Source organism: Pangasianodon hypophthalmus, chromosome 12 (genome assembly GCF_027358585.1).
Source record: "Pangasianodon hypophthalmus isolate fPanHyp1 chromosome 12, fPanHyp1.pri, whole genome shotgun sequence".
Lineage (NCBI taxonomy): Eukaryota > Metazoa > Chordata > Actinopteri > Siluriformes > Pangasiidae > Pangasianodon > Pangasianodon hypophthalmus.
Window position 1 is genome coordinate 5600612 of NC_069721.1, and position 21137 is coordinate 5621748.

Below are 21137 nucleotides of genomic sequence, written 5' to 3' on the forward strand. Positions count from 1 at the left end.
GTCTGGTCTGATCCCACAGAAGAGCTATTGTAGCACAAATTGCTGAAAAGTTAAAGCTGGCTATGATAGAAAGGTGTCAGAACACACAGTGCTTCGCAGCCTGCTGCATATGGGGCTGTGTAGCCACAGACCTGTCAGAGTGCCCATGCTGACCTCTGTCCACTGCCAAAAGTGCCTACTATGGACAGGTGACCATCAGAACTGGACCACGGAGCAATGGAAGAAGGTGGCCTGGTCAGATAAATCACATTTTCTTTTACATCATGTGGAAGGCCGGGTGCGTGTGCATCGTTTACCTGGGGAAGAGATGGCACCAGCATGCACTATGGGAAGAATGCAAGCTGGCGGAGGCAGCGTGATGTTCTGGGCAATGATCTGCTGGGAAACTTTGGGTCCTGGCATTCATGTGGATGCTATTTTGACACATACCACCTACCTAAACATTGTTGCAGACCAGGTACACCCCTTCATGGCAATGGTATTCCCTAATGGAAGTGACCTCTTTCAGCAGGATAATGCACCCTGCCACACTGTAAAAATTGTTCAGGAATGGTTTGAGGAACATGACAAAGAGTTCAAAGTGTTGACTTGGCCTCCCAAATTCCCCAGATCTCAATCCAGTCGAACATCTGTGGGGTGTGCTGGCCATCAAGTCCGATCCATGGAGGCCCCACCTCGCAACTTACAGGACTTAAAGGATCTGCTGTTAACGTCTTGGTGCCAGATACCACAGCACACCTTCAGGGATCTAGTGGAGTCCATGCCTCGACGGGTCAGGGCTGTTTTGGCAGCAAAAGGGGGACCAACACAATATTAGGCAGGTGGTCATAATGTTATGGCTGATCGGTGTGTGTGTGTGTGTGTGTGTGTGTGTGTGTGTGTGTGTGTATATATATATATATATATATATATATATATATATATATATATATATACACACACACACACACACACACACACACACACACACACACACATACAATCAGGTCCATACATATTTGGGCGCCAACACAATCTTCATAATTTTGCCTCTATACACCACTGTACACCACCACAATGGATTTGAAATGAAGCAATCAAGATTAAGCTGTAGACTTTCAGCTTTAATTCAAGGGGTTTAACAAAAATATTGCATTAACCATTTAGGAATTGCAGCCATTTTTGCAGAGTCCCTCCATTTTCACAGGCTCAAAAGTAATTGGACAAACTAACAATTATAAATATTAGGATTATTTTTAATACTTTGACTGCGAAGGATTTTCATCCATGACTGCCTGAAGTGTGGAGCCCATAGGAAGCACCAAGTGCTACGTTTCCTCCCTGGAGATGCTTTGTCAGGCTTTTACTGTAGCCACCTTCAGTTGCTGCTTGTTTGTGAGTCTTTCGGCCTTCAGTTTTGTCTTCAGTAAGTGGAAAGCATGCTCAATTGGGTTGAGGTCATTGAACATTTAAGAACATTTAATTTCTTTGCCTTAAGAAGCCCTTGGATTGCTTTTGTGGTATGTTTTGGGTCATTATCCATCTATACTGTGAAGCAGCACCCTATCAGTTTTGCAGCATTTAACTGAATGTGAGCAGAAAGTATAGCTCTATACACTTAAGTATTCATCCTGCTCTTTTTACCAGCAGTCATGTTATCAATATACACCAGTGACCATGTTCCACTGGCAGCCATACATGCCCATAACACTTCCTCCATGTTTAACAGATGATGTGCCATGCCTTGGATCATGAGCCCTTCCTTTAATTCTCCGTACCCTTCATTCTGGTCCTCCAGAGTGTTCTTGACTTGGTTAGATGTTGTGATGGGGTTTTTCTTCATCAAGGAAAGAATTCTGCGATCATTTGCAAAAGTCTTCCATGGGCTTCCAGGCCTTTTGGTTTTGCTGAGCTCGCCAGTGCATTCCTTCTTTTTAAGAATGTATCAAATTGTTGATTCGGCCACTGCTAAAGTTTTTTCATCTCCTTAATTTGTCATGAAATAACAAGGGAACAGGCCACACCGGGGCATGAAACTGCTTATCAGTCAATTGTCCAATTACTTTTGAGTCTGTGAAAATGGAGGGACTATGTAAAAAATGGCTGTAATTCCTAAACGGTTAATGCAAGATTTTTGTTAAAACCCCTTGAATTAAAGCTAAAAGTCTACACTTCAATCACATCTTGATTGATTCATTTCAGATCCATTGTGGTGGTGAACAGAGACAAAATCACATAAATTCAGTCACTGTCCAAGTAATTATGGACTTGACTGTGATTATATATATACACATACACACATATACACACACACACACACATATACACACACACACACACTATACACAGTTCTTTATTTAAGACAATCAGTTATAAATTTAAAAAAAGCAAGATACGTAAAAAACATCAATAAATACCTGATCACACTATCCCACAGTTAAAACCTATTTTCCTCAATTTATGGTTGTCAAATCTTGCGGTTTACAGACATTTCATTAAAAAAGTAGTCTGCTTACAGTTCAAATGTGCAAATTGCATATCACTTCTGACTAAAGTGTTACCTTTCTATATTCAGACTAAATATGCACATTGAGTAGCCACTGAATGCAAAGGCAAGCAGAACATTGTATTCAACATACAGTATATAAACAATAATCATTGCCTGCATTGCCTCTTTTTAATGTCACCTGAGGTTTGTGAATTTTTCCTTCCCTTGGCATAGATAAGTTGACATTATCTCAGCAGATGTGCCATAATTAGTGCGATTACAGTCCTGGTGAGTATGATGAGCCAGCCGGTCCAGTTGTGATCCGCTGCACCACGCAGTTGTAGTCCCTGAATGTTGTTCTGAATAAAGTTGGAAAAGGCTGACACTCTAGCATAGACACCCGGCCGGTTGGGCTGGGCACAGCCCAGGCCGAAGCTCACAATGCCAGCTTGTAACCAGATGCCACTAGATGTTTGGCACACCAGCGGTCCTCCAGAATCCCCCTAAAGAGAAGTTCAGTATTTTTTCAGAAAGCTCTGGAACGTGAATATGTCCATCTGAATATGTTGAGCAAAATCCGCAAATAAATGATACATCAGCTGAGAAAATGCATAAAGCATAAGGGTGAACATGTAGAGCATATGCTCTAAATAATAAATACAAAATTAAGCTCTAATTGGTTCTTGACTTTTCAGACACCCTATAGAACAGTCACCCTCACCTGGCAGGAATCTTTGCCCCCCTGTTGAAAACCGGCACAGAGCATGTCATAGCGAATGTTAACCTGCTCTGTGGCTTGGATCTGGAACATCTCCTGGCAGGCAGACTGATCGATGATTGGCACCTGCACCTGCTGCAGAGTTCCCACCCCCTGCAAAGAAACTACACCCAGAGACAGAAGATGGGAAAATGTTAGGAAAATAGTGGGCAGGAGTGGCTGAATGGTTAAGGCTCTGGGTTACTGATCAGAAGGTTGGGGGTTCAAACCCCAGCACTGTTAAGCTGCGGCTGTTGGGCACTTGAGCAAGGCCCTTAACCCCACCTGCTCCAGGGGCACTGTATCATGGCTGACCCTGAGCTCTAACCCCAGCTTTCTAGCAAGCTGGGATATGTGGAAAAACTGCATTTCATTGGCAATAAAATTGAAGCTAATCTAATCTTACCTTCTCACCCAATTCCTATTTTGTGTTCTCTAACTATCACCTACAACTGTTAGAGGAACACCATGATAACTCTCTAATTTTGTTGGAAGTTATTACTGGGCAGAGTCTTCAGGCCTCAATTTACTTCTTGTTTTGTAGGGTAATGAAAACTTATTTACGTAATCTGTAGTTCTTTACCCAAAAAACCTGCCTAAGTTGCAGATTTGCTTATATGGCTCTCTTTTGTCAACAAGGCCTCAACTCTCTGTAACTCAAATCCTAAGTGCATTAGTGGGTCACAACCAAAATACGGATGAAAGTCTTACCTGTTCATGGCCACAAGTACTCCCCCTAATAATACTAATAATACAGCAAGCATGCACCTAAACTTAATCAGGCTGTTTTTAATTTATATTTTCTCTCAACGCCGACCTCTGTTTCCGGCATCCCCACACTCACTTCCATCTCTAATGTCTCCCCAGCCTGTGATGGTGCACAGCGTTCCTCCAGGAAACGAAACATCTGCATTTGGCAGGCACACAGGCTGGACATGATCAGACCACTTGACTGGGCTAGCCAACTCCACTAAAGCTATGTCCTGGCCCAGCTGCGGGTCCGTGTAGCCATACGGCACCACCACACGACTAATCCGATGAGACGTCTCATATGGGTTCCAGCCATTCAGCTGCAGACGGCCTGCGTAGATCAAGTACTGGGACGTGTCAGAAGGACTGGAAACACCATGAGAGACAAAGATAGATATGCTGAACATGCTAAATTTGCAACATCACAAGCAGAATACACTAACATAGCTAACAAATTGCTAGTGGAAATCACTAGTGGTAAGTCATTATTATTAATCATCAATCATGATCAAATTTGTACATTAGCAAGAGGAAAAAGTTCCTGTAATGATGCAAGATTTCTGTACATTCAGAAGGAAAACATGTAAAGAACAAATAGATTTGACTGAATTCTGCTGCAAAGAAACATCTCAAGAATTAAAAAAAAATGATCCAAACTCACTTTGGGAAACAGTGAGCTGCAGATAGAACCCAGTTCTCAGCAATGATTGTTCCTCCACATACATGTCCTGTAGGGGACTGAAAATAAATGGTTTATTGATAAATAAACTGCTTACAGCAGCTTTAAACTAAGAACACTTCAGTAAAACAGATGCTGTCAGAAAATGTCCCTGAAAGCTGGAACTAAAGATATCAATATGATCCACCTACATTATATGGCCAGAAGGTATATGGACACCTGATCATCACACCTTTTTAACAGTTTTACCATTTTAGATATATACACTACATATCCAAAAGAAAGTGGACACCTAACCATCACAGTCCTATGTGCCTATTCCAAAACCATGGGAATTAACAGAGAGTTGACCCCCACTTTGCTATTATAACCTCCACTCCTCTGGGGAGGTTTTCTACAAGATTTTGGAGGGTGTCTGTGAGAACATGTGCCCATTCAGTCATAAGAGCACTTGTGAGGTCAGGCACTGATGTAAAATGAGAAGGCCTGGCTCGCAATCGATGTTCCAATTCATCCCAGAGGTGTTCAGTTGGGTTGTTAGGGCTGTGTGCAGGCCACTGGAGTTCTTCCACACCACCAAACTTGTCAAACCATGTTTTTATGGACCTCACCATCATGCTAAAACAGGAAAGGGCCTTCCCAAAACTGTTGCCTCAAAGGTGGAAGCATACAATTGTCTAAAATGTCTTTGTATGCTGTAGCATTAACATTACTCTTAACTGGAACTAAGGAGCCCAAACCCTGAAAAACAGCCTCAGACCACTATTCTTCCTCCACCAAAATTTTACCATTTGCATTACGCATTCCGGTAGGTAGTGTCCTCCTTGCATCCGTCAAACCCAGATTCGTCTGTCAGACTGCCAGATAGTGAAGCATGATTCATCACTCCAGAGAATATGTTTCCACTGCTCCAGAGTCCAGTGACTGTGCTTTACACTACTCCATGCTTGGCATTGTGCATAGTGATCTCTGGCTTGTGTGCAGCTGCTCGGCCATGGAAACCTATTTCATGAAGCTCCCGATTCAGTTTGGAACTCTGTAGCGAGTGATGCAAAAGAGGATAGGAGCTTTTTATGCGCTACACACTTCAGCACTCGGCAGTCCTGCTCTGTGAGCCTGTATGGTCCATTACTTCGTGGTTGAGCTTGAGTTCTTGGTCCTAGATGCTTCCATTTCACAATAATAGCATTTACAGTTGACCAGGGCAGATCTAGCAGGGCAGAAATGTCTCGAACTTTCTTTCACAAAATGCTTTTCTGCACACGATGGTTGTAAAGAGTGCTTATTTGAGTTACTATATCCTTCCTGGCAGCAAATCTGGCCATTTTCCTCTGTTCTCTCTTATGAACAAAGCATTTGTACCCACAGAACTGTCGCTCACTGAATGTTTTTTGTTTTTCGCTTCTTTCACCATTCTGAGAATGTCTGTGAAATTCCCAGGTGATCAGCAGTTTCTGAAGGTGCAGAACTGCATGAAGGTGCAGGTGTACAGATGTTCCTAATAAATTGGACACTGAGTGTACATACATTTTTTTCAGGGACAGAGTTAACATGAAAATGTTAGCAGTTTTACACTCTGGCAGCCAGCACAGTTTAAAATTTAGCGAAGAAATTCTGCACATTTTTGGAGTGTAGAATCTCTAACAAACATGATTATAGGCAAGAAAATAAAAGAAAAACTGAAAAATGACACAGTCAAAATTACTTTTCTGTGGCTTAATAACACCTGGCTCATAGTTGTAAGCGAAAACAGAAGCAGTAAAAAAAAAAATCAAGTCCTGGGAACATGAACAATTTAGTCAAGCCAAACCTGAAATAAAGCTTGTTCCTACATGCATAAATGAAGTTAGGCAAAATAAGGATATATACAGTTCCCTTCTAAAATATTGGAAATTCTTTTGTTTCTTTTGTTTTTGCTATACACTAAAGACATTTGAGTTTACATTTACATTTAAGGCATTTGGCAGACACCCCTATCTGGAGCAACTTACAATTATCTCATTTATACAACTGAGCAGTTGAGGGTTAATGGCCTTGCTCAAGGGCCCAGCAGTGACAGCCTGGCGGTGCTGGGATTTGAACTCACCATCCTCTGATCAGAAATCTAATCATTGGGCTACAACTTCCCCATGAATGTGCAGGTGAGATCAAAAGATGAATATGAGACAATAGATCTTAACTTCAGCTTTCATTTCCTGATATATCTAGATGTGATAAACAACTTAAAACATGGCACTTTGGGGTAAGACTACACAATTTTTAGGTGAACAAAAGTATTGGAACAGTCGTAAAGTAAATTAAAGCAAATAACACTTCATATGCGATTGCATATCTCTTGCTTGCAAGAACTGCATTAAGTTGGCGACCCACTGACATCACCCAACTATTACATTCTTCTTTTGTGATTCTTTCCCAGGCTTGTACCACAGCTTCCTTCAGTTGTTGTCTGTTTGGGGGGTTTCTCCCTTCAGTCTCCTCTTCAGGAGGTGAAATGCATGCTCAATTGGGTTAAGGTCTGCTGATTGACTTGGCCAGTCTAAAACCTTCCACTTTTTTCCCCTGATGAATTCCTTGGCTGTGTTGGCAGTGTGTTTTGGGTCATTGTCTTTCTGCATGAAGTTCCTCTCAATTAGATTGGATGCAAATCTCTGGATACTGGCAGACAATGTCTCTGTAGACTTCTGAATTCATTCTGCTGATACCATCATGAGTTACATCATCAATAAAGATTAGTGAGCCCATTCCAGAAGCAGCCATGCAAGCCCAAGCCATGACACTACCTCCCACCGTGCTTGACCAATAAGCTTGTATGTTTTGGATCACAAGCAGATCCTTTCTTTCCCCACACTTTGGCCTTTCCGTTACTTTGGTAGAGGTTAATCTTGGTTCCAGAACTTTTGTGGCTCATCTCTGTATTTCATTGTGAATTCCAATCTGGCCTTCTGATTCTTACTGCTGGTGAGTGGTTTTCATCTGCTTGATGTCTCACAACAACAAATGCGGTCTTCACAGACAAAACCCAAGGCTCAAACCAAGAGTCAGCAGACCTATTAATTGTTTAAACTATCAATCTAACAGGGCATACCTGGGCAACAAGAAACACCTGTCAGTCATATGTTCCAACATTTCTGATCACTTAAGATTGTTTAACACAACTAGATGTAAATATCAGGAAACGAAAGCTGAAATTCTGATCTATCGTCCCATATTCATCTAAAAACCCTTGACGCTCTAATACTTTCAGATCTACAGTTAGGTCCGGAAGTATTTGGACAATGACAGTTTTTGTGATTTTGCCTTTATACACCACCACAATGGATTTGAAATAAAACAATCAAGATGTGATCAAAGTGTGGACTTTCAGCTATATTTTAAGAGGTTCCACAAAAATATGGCATTTACCATTTAGGAATTACAGCCATTTTAAGCAAAGTACTTCCATTTTCAGGAGCTCAAAGGTATTTGGACAAATTGACTGACAAGAAGTTAATTGACCAGGTGCGGTCCATTCCCTCATTATTTCAAGACAAATGAAGCAGATAAAAGGACTGGAGTTGATATCAAGTATTGAGTTGGCATTTGGCAGCTGTTTGACTGGAGCTACCAATATGAAGTCCAAGGAGATCTCAATGCAAGTGAAGGAGGCCATCATTAGGATGAAAAAACAAAAGAGACCTATCAGAGAGATAGAAAAAACTTTAAGAGTGGCCAAATCAACAATTTGGTACATTCTTAAAAAGAAGGAATGCACTGGCAACACCAAAAGGCCTGGAAGACCACGGAAGACAACTAAAGTGGATGATCGCAGAATCCTTTCCCTGGTGAAGAAAAACCTCTTCACAAAATCAACAGAAGTCAAGAATACACTGGAGAAGGTAGGCTTATCATTGTCAAAATTTACAATCAAGAGGCGCCTTCATGAATGTAAATACAGAGGGTTTACAACAAGGTGCAAACCGCTGGTAACATTCAAGAACAGGAAAGCCAGATTAGACTTTGCCAGAAAACATCAAGCCTCCCATGTTCTGGAATAAGATTCTTTGGACTGATGAAACCAAGATTAACTTGTACCAGAATGATGGGAAGAAAAAGGTATGGCGAAAGAAAGGAACAGCTCATGATTCAAAGTATACCACATCATGTGCCAGTGGAGGTGTTAAGGCATTAGCATGAAGTGTTAAGGCATTGGCATGTATTGGTGCCAATTGAACAGGCTCACTGGTGTTTATTGATGATATGACTGCTGACAGAAGTAGCAAGATGAATTCTGAGGTGTATAGGGCTATACTCTCTGCTCACATTCAGCCAAATGCTACAAAACTGATAGGACGCTGCTTCACAGTGCAGGTGGATAATGACCCTAAACATACTGCAAAAGCAACACAAGACTTTTTGAAGACTATTCTTCAATGGCTATGTCAGTCGCCTGATCTCAACCCAATAGAGCATTTTCTCTTACTGAAGACAAGACTGAAGGCAGAAAGACCCACAAACAAGCAGCAACTGAAGGTGGCTGCAGTGAAGGCCTGGCAAAGCATCTCCAGGGAGGAAACTCAGAATTTGAGTTTTGAGGACATGGGCTCCAGACTTCAGGCAGTCATTCACTGCAAAGGATTTTCATCCAAGTATTAAAATTATTTTTATATTTACAATGATGTCACTTTGTCCAAATACCTTTGAGCCCCTGAAAATGGAGGTACTTTGTTGAAAATGGCTGTAATTCCTAATTGGTAAATGCCATATTTTTGTGGAACCTCTTAAAATAAAGCTGAAAGTCTACACTTCAATCACATCTTGATTGTTTTATTTCAAATCCATTGTGGTGGTGTATAAAGGCAAAATCACAAAAACTGCCATTGCGAAATACTTTGGGACCTAACTGTATATACATATATAAAATGTTTATACCAGTTTAAGGTGCATTCCCAGGCTCATTTGTTGAAAACACAGACACAGAAATGTGGGTGGTCAGTGTTATTATGGACAGCTCATGTTTAGATTTTCCTACTGTAAAGGCCAGGTGGCCAAAGTAGAAAAACAGGTTGAGGGATTTCATGGGCCCTGGTCTAAACAAAGCAACCATGTAATCAAATCTCCTTCTACTCTCAATTAACATTCCACAATGCTCACAGTTTTTATGTTATTATCTGTCATTTATCAGTTACAGGAAATACTGTGATATTGATTACACACATTATTATTAGCATGGACACTTAGAAGCCACACAGGGAGGCCTTGGTAGGTAGGCAGACAAGCTAAAGACAGTCACATTCTAAAGACAGCAACAGAGCACAGGGGTCTATAGCCCAGATTGTGTGTCTTGGCTATTTTTTTTATTCATATTTGCCTGACAGACAAGTACAGACAAATACAGAATACAGAAACCCCCTTTGCATTCCATTCTGTGTCCTGGAACAAATGCATTCTATTGTGTGTCCTGGAACTGTTGCTGTAGTAAAGAGTCTGCTCCTTGTAGCCACACTTTTCCAATCCTCACTGTGGGTTTCACATGTTTGATGATGGGGTGTATTTGGGGAGTAGGAACAGGGACATGTGATCTGATTACTCAACATGGGGGAGGGGAGTAGCTTTGTAGGCCTCAATAATATTTGTGTAAACATGATCAAGAATGTTGTATAACAATACCAAAATCATGGATAACTTAGCATTAGCATCCGTGGGTACATACACTGGAGAGATTATGGTGCATGTAAATTCACGGGGCAGATAGAAAAGGTCTGCACTTGATAAAGAGGTACTCGATATCAGCAGAACAGTGGAACTAAGTAATAACAGCATCGGTGCACTAAGTTCTGTTTACATAGATGCAAACACCCCCACCTTTCCTTTTACCAGAGCCCACAGCAGTTCTGTCAGCTTTGAAGATGCTGCGGCCCTCTAGTTCAATCGTGTTGGTAGGAGTGTTGCTATTAAGCCATGTTTCATTGAAAACCATAATGTTGCAGTCCAGAGGCATTTTTTGAGTAATCTGGAAAGCTGTAGTAAGTCATATTTCATCAATCTTATTAGCCAGAGACTGTACATTGGCAAGGAAGGTGCTTGGACGATGCAGGTTGAGCTTTAGCTTAGCCCGCAGGCCACCCCGCTTATCCTGTCTTTGTTTATGGTCGTGACGCCGGTGACTGGCCCTTCTGTGGATGTTGGGGTGGCTGGCTCACTGGAGTCCGGGGACCAGAGTATCTCTGATGGTAGCAGATGGAAGTTGAATGCCATATCCACTGCAATGTTTCTGCAGCGAATGTCCAGTAGATTTTGTCAGCTGTATAAAGTGATTGCGCGGTTGTGACGAACAGCCAAGCTTAACATAACTGGAAAAAACATAGCTAATTTGCAAAACCTAGAGAGACGCTGAGCCTCGTGCTGTGCATGCGCCTCCATATTGGTTTTGGTCACCAAGATGATAATTGTTTAAAAATATGCACATGTGGGTCATGTCAGGACAGAGATCTGTTTACCCATGACTATTATAAGTCACTTAAACATAAATATTAAGGAAGCTCTTAAGGTAGACCAGATCTAAGGTTAGACTAATGTAGACTATACAATGTACATCACAATAATGTAATTAACTGTAAATTGTGATATTATGATGTATCATGAAATAAACATTTAATATCAACAATGTCTAGCCAGAACATTGCATTATTTACTGTACCTGTATATCAACTTGCCATGGCCAGTGACCTGCATTTGCATCATATCCTCCAACTATTCTGCTCTGTAGAGGTGGCTGACCGCATTCTGAGACACACATTTGAAATATAAAAAAAATAAGTATCATATTTTCTCTGCTTCCTGTAAGTCTCAATTAAAAACATGCCCTGTATAAATGGTATTAAAATCCAAAACACACCACAGACAAGCGTAGGGGTAATTGATACGCTTTTAAAAGAAAAATAATTTAACAATCTTGCGATATCATAAATCATAAGGCATTTTTACAGTACACAGTATACACATTGATGAGCCATAACGTTAAAACCACCTGTCTAATATTGTGTGGGTCCCCCTTGTCCCTCCAAAACAGCTCTGAGCCATCAAGGCATTGACTCCAACAAGACCTCTGAAGGTGTGCTGTGGTATCTGGCACCAAGACTTTAGCAGCAGACCCTTAAAGTCCTGCAAGTTCTGAGGTGGCCCTTAATGGATCAGACTTGTTTGTCCAGCACATCCCACAGATGCTAGATCGGATTGAGATCTGGGGAATTTGGAGGCCAAGTTAGCACCTTGAACTCTTCGTCATGGTCCTCAAACCATTCCTGAACAATTTTTGCAGTGTAGAAGGGTGCATTATCCTGCTAAAAGAGACCACTGCTATTAGGGAATACTGTTGCAAAGAAAGGGGAGTACTTGGTCTGCAACAATGTTTAAGTAGGTGGTACGTGTTAAAGTAACATCCACATTAATGCCAGAACCCAAGGTCTCCCAGCAGATCATTGCCGCCCAGAGCATCACACTGCCTCTGCCAGTTTGCCTTCTTCACACAATGCATTCTAATGCCATCTCTTCCCCAGGTAAACGATGCACATGCACCCGGCCTTCCACATGATGTAAAAGAAAATGTGATTTATCTGACCAGGCCACCTTCTTCTATTGCTCCATTGTCTAGTTCTGATGCTCATGTGCCCATTGTAGGAGCTTTCAGTGGTGGACTGGGGTCAGCATGGGCACTCTAACTGGTCTGCAGCTATGCAACCTCATAGGCAGCAAGCTGTAATGCACTGTGTGTTCTGACACCTTTCTATCATAGCCAGCATTAAATTTTTCAGCAATTTGTGCTACAGTAGCCCTTCTTTGGGATCAGAGCAGATGGGCTAGCCTTCACTCCCCGCACGCATTAGTGAGCCTTTGGCACCCATGACCCTGTTGTCGGTTCACTGGACCACTTTTGGTAGGTACTAACCATTGCATACCAGGAACACCCCACAAGACCTGCTGTTTTGGAGATGTTCTGACCCAGTCATCTAGCCATCGCAATTTGGCACTTGTCAAAGTCGCTCAGATCCTTGTCTATTTTTCCTGCTTCCAACACATCAACTTTGAGACGTGACTGTTCAGTTGCTGCCTAATATATCCCACCCCTTGACAGGTGCCATTATAAAAAGGTAATCAATGTTATTCACTTCACCTGTCAGTGGTTTTAATGTTATGGCTGATTGCTGTATATCACGATATTTAAATGTGCCAGCAGGGCCGCTTAAAAAAAAAACTATTCAATCAAACTTTTATTCATAATCTACAAAAAAAATATTATTTAACACGGGAAAGGAGGGAAAACTATACATTTGGTACAAAGGATTTACTGTCCAATCAAGTGCTTGTCAACAAGTGTTGCTAAGTGATCCATCAAAGCACTTACAACAGCCGTAATATTTCAGAAAACAAATCTGTCACAATATCAGTATTATGTAGATGATCTACATTAATAATTGATACAACATACACTGGATTCAGAAAGTATTCAGACCCCTTTACTTGTCACACACTTTATTGTGTTGTGGATTTGATTTTGAATGGATATAATTGCCATTTTTACCCACCAGTCTACACTTAATTGCTCATAATGACAAAGTGAAAACATGTTTTTAAGAGATTTTTGAAAATTAATTAAAAATCAAAAACTGAAATCTCTTATTCACAAAATTATTCTGACCCTTTCCTGTGGCACTCCAAACTGTGGTCAGGTGCGTCCTCTTTTCTTTAATTATCCTTGAGATGTGGCTATAACTTAACGGGAGTCCACCTGTTGCAATTTGAATTAATCGGTCAGAATTTGGAAAGGCACGCACCATGGTCTACAAGGGCCCACGATTTACACTGCATTGTCAGGACAAAAGCCAAGCCATGATGTCCAAGGAACTGTCTGTGGATCTCTGTGATCAAATTCTGGCAAGGAATCAATCATGGCAAGGATATAAAACATTTTCTAAGGCTTTGAGTGTTCCCAGGACCACATTGGCCTCAATAATTTTAAAATGAAAGAAGCCTGGTCTTGAAAAGTCTTGAAAGAAAGATCTTGGTCAGAGAGGAAAGAAAGAACCCAACAGTCATTCTAAAAGAGCTGTAAAAGTCCTGTGCAAAGGTGGGTGAACCTCTTGGACAGACAACCATCTCTGCAGCACTCCATAAATAAGGCCTTCATGGCAGAGTGGCAAGACAGAAGCCACTGTTGAGTAAAAGGCATATGATAGCATAAAGGACTCAGGCAACATGTGGAAAAAGATTCTCTGGTCTGAGATGAAAACTGAACTGCAAAAAAACAGGCACTGCAGATCACCTGGCTAATACCTTCCCTACGGTGACACATCATGGTGGCAACATCATACTATTGAGGGGGTTCTCAGCAGCAGGGACAGGGAGTCTGGTCACAATTGAGGGACGGATGAATGCAGCCAAATACAGGAACATCCTTGAAGAAAACCTCATCCAGAATGTACACAAACTCAGACTGGAGCAACTGTTCACCTTTCAACACGACAATGATCCTAAGCCTACAGCCAAAACAACATTGGAGTGGGCATTGGGGCAAATCTCTGAATGTCTTTGAGTGGCTCAGCCAAAGCCCAGACTTAAACCCCATCAAACATCTGTGGAATGGCAGTTCACAGATGCTCGTCATCCGATCTAATGGCGCTTGAGAGGATCTGTCATGAAGAATTTAATAAACTGCCCAACTCCAGGTGTGCAAAGCTAGTAGAGGTGTATCCAAGAAGACGTATAGCTGTAATTGCTGCCAAAGGGGCTTCTACAAAGTACCAAATAAAGGATCTGAATACTTTTGTGAATGAGGGTTCAGTTTTTGATTTTTAATTAACTATGGAAAATGGATTTTGAATTAAATTTTTAATTAATTTTTTACTTTAAAAAAACATGCTTTCACTTCATCATTATGAGTGATTAAGTGCAGATTAATGGGTTAAAATGGCAATTATATCCATTCAAAATCAAATCCACAATGCAATACAATGTGCAACAAGTAAAGGGGTCTGAATACCTACTGAATCCACTTTATACTGTATACTCTTCACATATGAGGTCATAAAAATCCATTTACTAGTAATTCAGGTTACAGTTGCATCATTGCCTGTTGACACATAAACCTGAATGCACATGCATGAAGTTGCACTGATTAGTCTTGAAATCTTGAATAATCTGTCTGTAAGATTTCATGGTAAATCTATAATACTCCTCTTCTGTCATTCAAAAACAAATAAACTTCGTGCCTTAAAAGTTTTGTTTTATAACCAGCCTCAAAGACCAGACTACATGATCACATGGCTACAGCCTCTTAAGGTGGTGATATTTCCTTAATTCACATATGTTTCTAAAGAACACTAAAGAACAGAATGATAAAAGAATAAGAAGCAGAAATGCAGACAGGCAACTTTTTGACAGTTTTCAAATGGGTCAAATGCGTGGTGGTATGCAGCTTCACAAGCTGTGAGACCTCTCATTTGATATGCATAGCACCTTTCTCCATTCTGCCTAAAGATTAGCTTACAGGAAGGGTTGAGACGATGTCACACAAGTATGCAAAAGACATTGAAGTAGTGGATATGAATTGACTATATTATGGCAGGTAAACTGGGTAAAATGTTCACTTATATTTTACAATAAGATAAAAAAAATCTCATGTGTGCAATCTGTATTGCTGTTTGGAGATTTTTGCTGAAAGTATTGACTGTGTACTATGGGGGAGCAGTGTTGTCCATGATGCTGCCCTGACTTTACTGCCCTAGCACACCACTATGTAGAAGAAGTAATTTTTTTTATGAATCTGAGTCACTGTTCATTCAGGGCCTGTTCTACTTAAATTCTTTGTAGATTCAGAGTGATACTATTGTTGGCCAAGTGCGGCCATTTAGGTATAATAATTTAACAGTTAATATGCCTCTAAATGTATATAAAAAGGGGGTAAAATTGTTTCCCATTCATTTGCAGGTGTTACTAGATTACATCATTTTATTTGTATAGCGCTTTTAACAATAAAAACTGTCATACAAACAGCTATTCAGATTTAAATGAGCAAGCCAGAGGCAACTGTGGCAAGAAAAAAAACTCCCTGAGACGACATGAGGAAGAATAAGTCATATTTAACAACTGAATTAAGTATGTCTTATTTGTAATTAGTTACATTTGTCATTATACAGGAAAATAGCCTATCTAAGAAATATCTAAGAAACTAGATTGTGAGATTTTTTTAAACTAAAATGTTTACATAATATGTATACAAAAAATAAAATAGTCCATTTATAGTCCAATTTACATCTACTTTATTTGAAGCTATGGCCAGACGTTCTTAAGCTGACAATATGTACTCTTGACTGATACTTAAAATAAATGACACAAGATCATCAACTTCAGCTAAAGCTTCCATATACAGTATTCCCCAAATATCCAATTGACCAGGTTGGTTGAATGAAACCAAGAAGGCCCCAAACACAAAAAAGAGCACTGAAGGCAAAGAATAACACACTGAATAACAAGACCGAAATGAAGAACAGTAGTACAAAGACCCAGCCCGTACAATAATTTTAATATAATGCTGAGTTACAAAATCATGAAATCACATTAATAAATAAAATTCTCAATTTGCTAACATAAAATATATCATTGAATTGAGATCAGTTTTAATATTTTTGTATAATAGATCTTTCAATTTTAAAAATTATGTTGTTGAAAAACTTTACAAGTGATAGATGTCATGTAGTGTGAGTATGACTTTGCATCCACTAGGCTTTGGTTAACTTTTAACAGGCACAGTGAAATCACAGTAGATGTCACAGTAGAGCTTGAGCCTAAGTTCATGTGTCTTAATTTTTGTTTTTATCGTGTCAACTACAATGTTCTTAAAAATGTAGCATGCTTGCAAGATGTTTCTTGGACGCCTGTGTTCGTTATAACGCATGCAAATAGAGAGAGAATGTCTCAACCCAAATTCAAATTAATGGCACTACTAACAAATACATCTTTTTTAAACAGACAGTTGTAGTGATTTCTGATCTGTGACTTGTAAAATTCAAGAAAATGGAGAAGAGAGATACGAGTTAATGACACACATTCATTAACTTACCTTGTGCATTACTTGTCCAAAGACCTTAGAGATAGGGGTAAAAAAAAAAAAAGAGAGAAAAATTTGAAGAATTCACACAGGCTAAAACTAACAACTGTAAACACATAGCTCTCATATAGAAAACCCAAACCATCAACCGCCAGTCATGAAAATATTAAAATGAAGATCTTATTAAAGGAAACCACAGAGACTATAGATTCAGAGGGACATTTTATCCATAAGTGCGATAACAGAAACAACAGAACAGGCTTATATCGTTCCTTATCTAGGCTGGGTTTCCAGTCTGACCTTCAAAGATGTTTAATCATTTTAATGTTTATCTGTATTTTATACCTCGACCAATTCATACTGTCACACACATAAATGACGACTCCATTTACACTTCAAACTACTTTTAAATGACTTACATTTTGTGAACTTATTTGATTAAACACACTGACAGAAAGAAAGGTAACCAAACTGTAGGCTACTTGTCCTTGTCTCTGTCGTGGTACTCTCAGGGATAGACCTTTTGTACCTTTAGCATGTATGAAACGTGAGTATAATATATAGACTTTTAAAAATAATTAAAGATACATTACTGAACCTTAAGGACCACTAATGTTGCTTTAAATCTTTACTCTAAAAGCTAAATAAAGCTACACCACATGGACCGTCCTACATCCCAAAAGATGTATACACGTGTAATATTATTATTATTGTTGTTGTTGTTGTTGTTGTTTTATTATTATTAATAATAATAATAATAATAATAATAAACTTTATTTTATATAGCGCCTTTAAAGTAGCATCTCAAAGCGCTTTACAAAAATTAAGATACAGTGAAATACAAATAAAATACAAGCAGTATGCTATATATTAAATAAGCATATAATTATAAACATTCGTCTTCCCTCTCAGCCCAGTAAAGCTTGTTTGTTTAATTTGTAACTCCTTACACTAGGCATAAACAGTGTGTGAAGAACAGACAGGTTACTCACCTAGCAATAACAAGCCAGAAATCCAACCAAAGCGAGAACGCTGCATCCTGTGACAAGTCCAAGCAGTCTGGTGAGTGATTACAGAAAAAGAAATCACAAAAATACAGCACAAGCCCCTAACGTTAAATGTGAAAGACAGCCACTGAAACTCCAACTACTCCAAGTTTCGTTCAAGGAAGAAACCGGGGCGAGTTTCGGCTTCAGGTCCAATTACAAATATCTACCTGTTCCCTGTTTAGGTTCACTGCATAAGGTGTGGCTGTGTCATATAGCAGTGCACTAAATCTTCAAGAGGAAGGCGTTTGAGCTTGAGCCCAGGCCCAAGACCAATTGTAGCGTCACAGCTACACACGCCATTCAAGCTAAGTTCCGCCCACGGCTCTTACCTTAACGACACGTGACTGAAGGCCTAATTTAGGAAAGCAGTTTTGGAAAACAGAAACGTTGAGCAATCTATATCACCTGCCAGTCTGTATATTTTGCGGTGATTTCTTGGCGGAATATTACATGCTACTGGTATAGGTGGTTGGATATATATATAAATATATATATATAAATCTACAGTCATTATGGAGAGAAAAGTCTCTTCAAAGCTGGAAAAACCAGTTCAGCAAGCAGCCAGTGTGTGTTTCAGAGAGACAGAAAGGTTAGGATTCCAAAACCCTAACCCTTTCTCATTTGATGAGAAACATGTGTAATGATATTTACCAGCAACTTTATTTTTTTTTCCTGTTTCACTGTACAATCTTTGGTGTTAGTAAATTTCCCAGCATGTTTGCACCTCCTGGCAGGTTACTATAAAGATTGTTATAGATGGTCCCATACGGATATGCTAAATATTGCACTTCCCAGAAACAGTATATGCCCAAGACTTACTCTTGCTTCAGAAGATAATCTCGCCTAGATACGGTAGACCTGTAACCAATAACTGCAGCTGTAATCATAAAGACTATGATGCACCTACTGAATATACCTTCAACTCAGTATTGTTTGATGTTATACTGTACAGCTGGAGAAGAGTAATGACATATAAAACCACTATCGTGTACACAGAAGAGGATGAGTTCCTTTTGGAGTTTGGTTCCTCTGAAGGGTTTTTTCCCCTCATGTTGTCACAGGTAAGTTTACCGTGACACCATTAGCTTTGTCTTGTATCATTATGGATCTAAATATAAATCTACATCCAGGTTTCTGTAAAGCAGCTTTGTGGCAGTGTCTATTGTTAAAAGCACTATACACATTAAAAAAAAGAATAATTGAATTGTGCACATACTTAGCAAATCTGGCAAATATCCTGAGGGGTCTCTCTTGGTGTGTAGCCTGCATCTGTGTTTGCTAACTTTGGCGTTACATAATGAGTTTCCCCATTACAGCCATGATTCAAGCAGACTTGTGTCATGTTGTTATATGATCATTAAGAGTGGAAATGTTCACTACACATTCATCCTAAAAGGAGACTGTACATTTGAGTCACTACTAATTTATCTCTTCCAGTTAGTTTATGTTTTGCTATGCTTTCATTTTAGTTTCTTGTAAGTCATATGAGTACACCTATTTTATTTGCGACTTCCTCTTGTTTTCTTCCTCCCTCTCACTCCCCCTCCCTCTCTGATCTGAATTGTTCATAAAAATAGCAGCTGGTGTGTATTGATTACAGCAGGTATTCTCAGCTACAGTGCTGGGAACCTGTTACACTGCATCATTTGACATTTTCCTACTTCAAACCTACCTGAACAGATCATATAGCCCTTAGACAGAAGATTGAGCCCTTCAGGTGTGTTGGGTGTTCCCAACCCTGATCCTGGAAAATCCCTTGTCCTGCACATTTTACTGTTTTCCCTGCTTCCAACACGCCTGTTTCAACTAATCAGCTAATTAATGGCCATTCCTGAGTTGATGTTGGTGTGTTTGAGCAAGGAAAACACTGAGTTGTTTGTTGAATTGACATGATCATGGATTTGTCTGTTCTTTGATGGTGTTGTTGGATTTGTTACCAAGCCAACAAGGCTGTAAGCTCAAACCTGACTTATTCAACAAGATTAGATTGTGCTAGATTAAGAAGCATTATGTCCACTAAACCACATTTTATAGTGTGTGTGTGTGTATATTTATATATGTATAGTGGAACCCAGTGTGGTCTCCTGCTGCTGTACATCCACCTCAAAGTTCAATATTTTGTGCATGCTGAGATGCTTTTTTGTTCACTACAGTTGTTTATTTATATATATATATATATATATATATATATATATATATATATATATACACACACACCGATCAGCCGTAACATTATGACCACCTGCCTAATATTGTGTTGGTCCCCTTTTGCTGCCAAAGCAGCCCTGACCCGTCGAGGCATGGAATCCACTAAATCCCTGAAGGTGTGCTGTGGTATCTGGCACAAAGACATTAACAGCAGATCCTTTAAGTCCTGTAATTTGCGAGGTGGGGTCTCCATGGATCGGACTTGATGGCCAGCACACCCCACAGATGTTCGATTGGATTGAGATCTGGGGAATTTGGAGGCCAAGTCAACACCTTGATCTCTTTGTCATGTTCGTCGAACCAATCCTGAACAAATTTTTCAGTGTGGCAGGGCGCGTTATCCTGCTGAAAGAGGTCACTTCCATTAGGGAATACCGTTGCCATGGGGGGTGTACCTGGTCTGCAACAATGTTTAGGTAGGTGGTATGTGTCAAAATAGCATCCACTTGAATGCCAGGACCCAAAGTTTCCCAGCAGAACATTGCGCAGAGCGTCACACTGCCTCCGCCAGCTTGCGTTCTTCCCATAGTGCCCCTTCCCATGCCCCCACCTCGGCTACTCAGACCACATCTCTGTTATGCTAATCCCAGCATACAGACGCTAGTCAGACGTACCAAACCTGTTTTGAAGCAGGTGAAAACCTGGCCAGCAGGAGCCATCTCTGCTCTTCAGGACTGTTTTGAACACACTGACTGGCACATGTTCAGGGAAGCGGCAACTGACGGCGACTTCACTGACTTGGAGGAATACACGACATCAGTGACCAGCTATATCAGCAAGTGCATTGATGATGTCACCGTCTCCAAGACCATCACCACATGCTCCAACTACAGGACAACATCACCTGCCTGTGACAGTGATGCCTCCCTCCCAGATGCGCTGAATGACTTCTACGCTCAGTTTGAGGCACAGAATGGCGTGACGGCGAGGAAGACCACCCCTTCTCCCAATGACCAGGTGCTGTGTCTAACCACGGCCGATGTGAGGAAGACTCTACACAGAGTCAACCCGCGGAAGGCTGCTGGACCAGACAACATTTCTGGCAGGGTGCTCAGCGGATGTGCAGACCAGCTGGCAGATGTTTTCACGGACATCTTCAACACCTCCCTGAGCAGCGCCATTGTTCCGACGTGCTTCAAGGCCAG

At 40.4% G+C, this 21137-nt stretch overlaps 1 protein-coding gene across 4 annotated transcripts; it reads right to left on the reverse strand.

Annotated features, from left to right (window-relative positions):
* Nucleotides 1-2316: 2316 nt before the first annotated feature.
* On the reverse strand, nucleotides 2317-19475 carry zgc:92313 (uncharacterized protein LOC436869 homolog). Of its 4 annotated transcripts, none has more exons than XM_034309612.2 (8): nucleotides 19457-19475; nucleotides 17728-17774; nucleotides 16748-16771; nucleotides 11330-11415; nucleotides 4636-4712; nucleotides 4069-4340; nucleotides 3189-3349; nucleotides 2317-2970 (listed from the first exon to the last, which is right to left on the reverse strand). In XM_034309612.2, exons 2-8 carry the CDS (start codon nucleotides 17771-17773, stop codon nucleotides 2713-2715), a joined length of 924 nt encoding a protein of 307 aa, XP_034165503.1. In that variant the 5' UTR covers nucleotide 17774; nucleotides 19457-19475; the 3' UTR covers nucleotides 2317-2712. The 4 variants fall into 4 exon arrangements, with proteins under 4 accessions (XP_034165503.1, XP_034165499.1, XP_026771699.1 ...); XM_034309608.2 differs by lacking the exon at nucleotides 19457-19475 and adding an exon at nucleotides 19001-19068; XM_026915898.3 differs by lacking the exon at nucleotides 19457-19475 and adding an exon at nucleotides 17952-18092 and having other exon boundaries at nucleotides 17728-17794.
* Nucleotides 19476-21137: the final 1662 nt, after the last annotated feature.

Excerpts from the sequence above, each read along its gene's own strand:
- zgc:92313 (XM_034309608.2), bottom strand. The coding sequence starts at position 19,053 with ATGCAGGCTACACACCAAGAGAGACCCCTCAGGATATTTGCCAGATTT. Across the intron at positions 4,713-11,329 it reads CATGGCAAGTTGATATACAG|TCCCCTACAGGACATGTATG; the intron begins GTACAGTAAATA and ends ATTTATTTTCAG. Across the intron at positions 4,341-4,635 it reads GCAGCTCACTGTTTCCCAAA|TCCTTCTGACACGTCCCAGT; the intron begins GTGAGTTTGGAT and ends TGGTGTTTCCAG.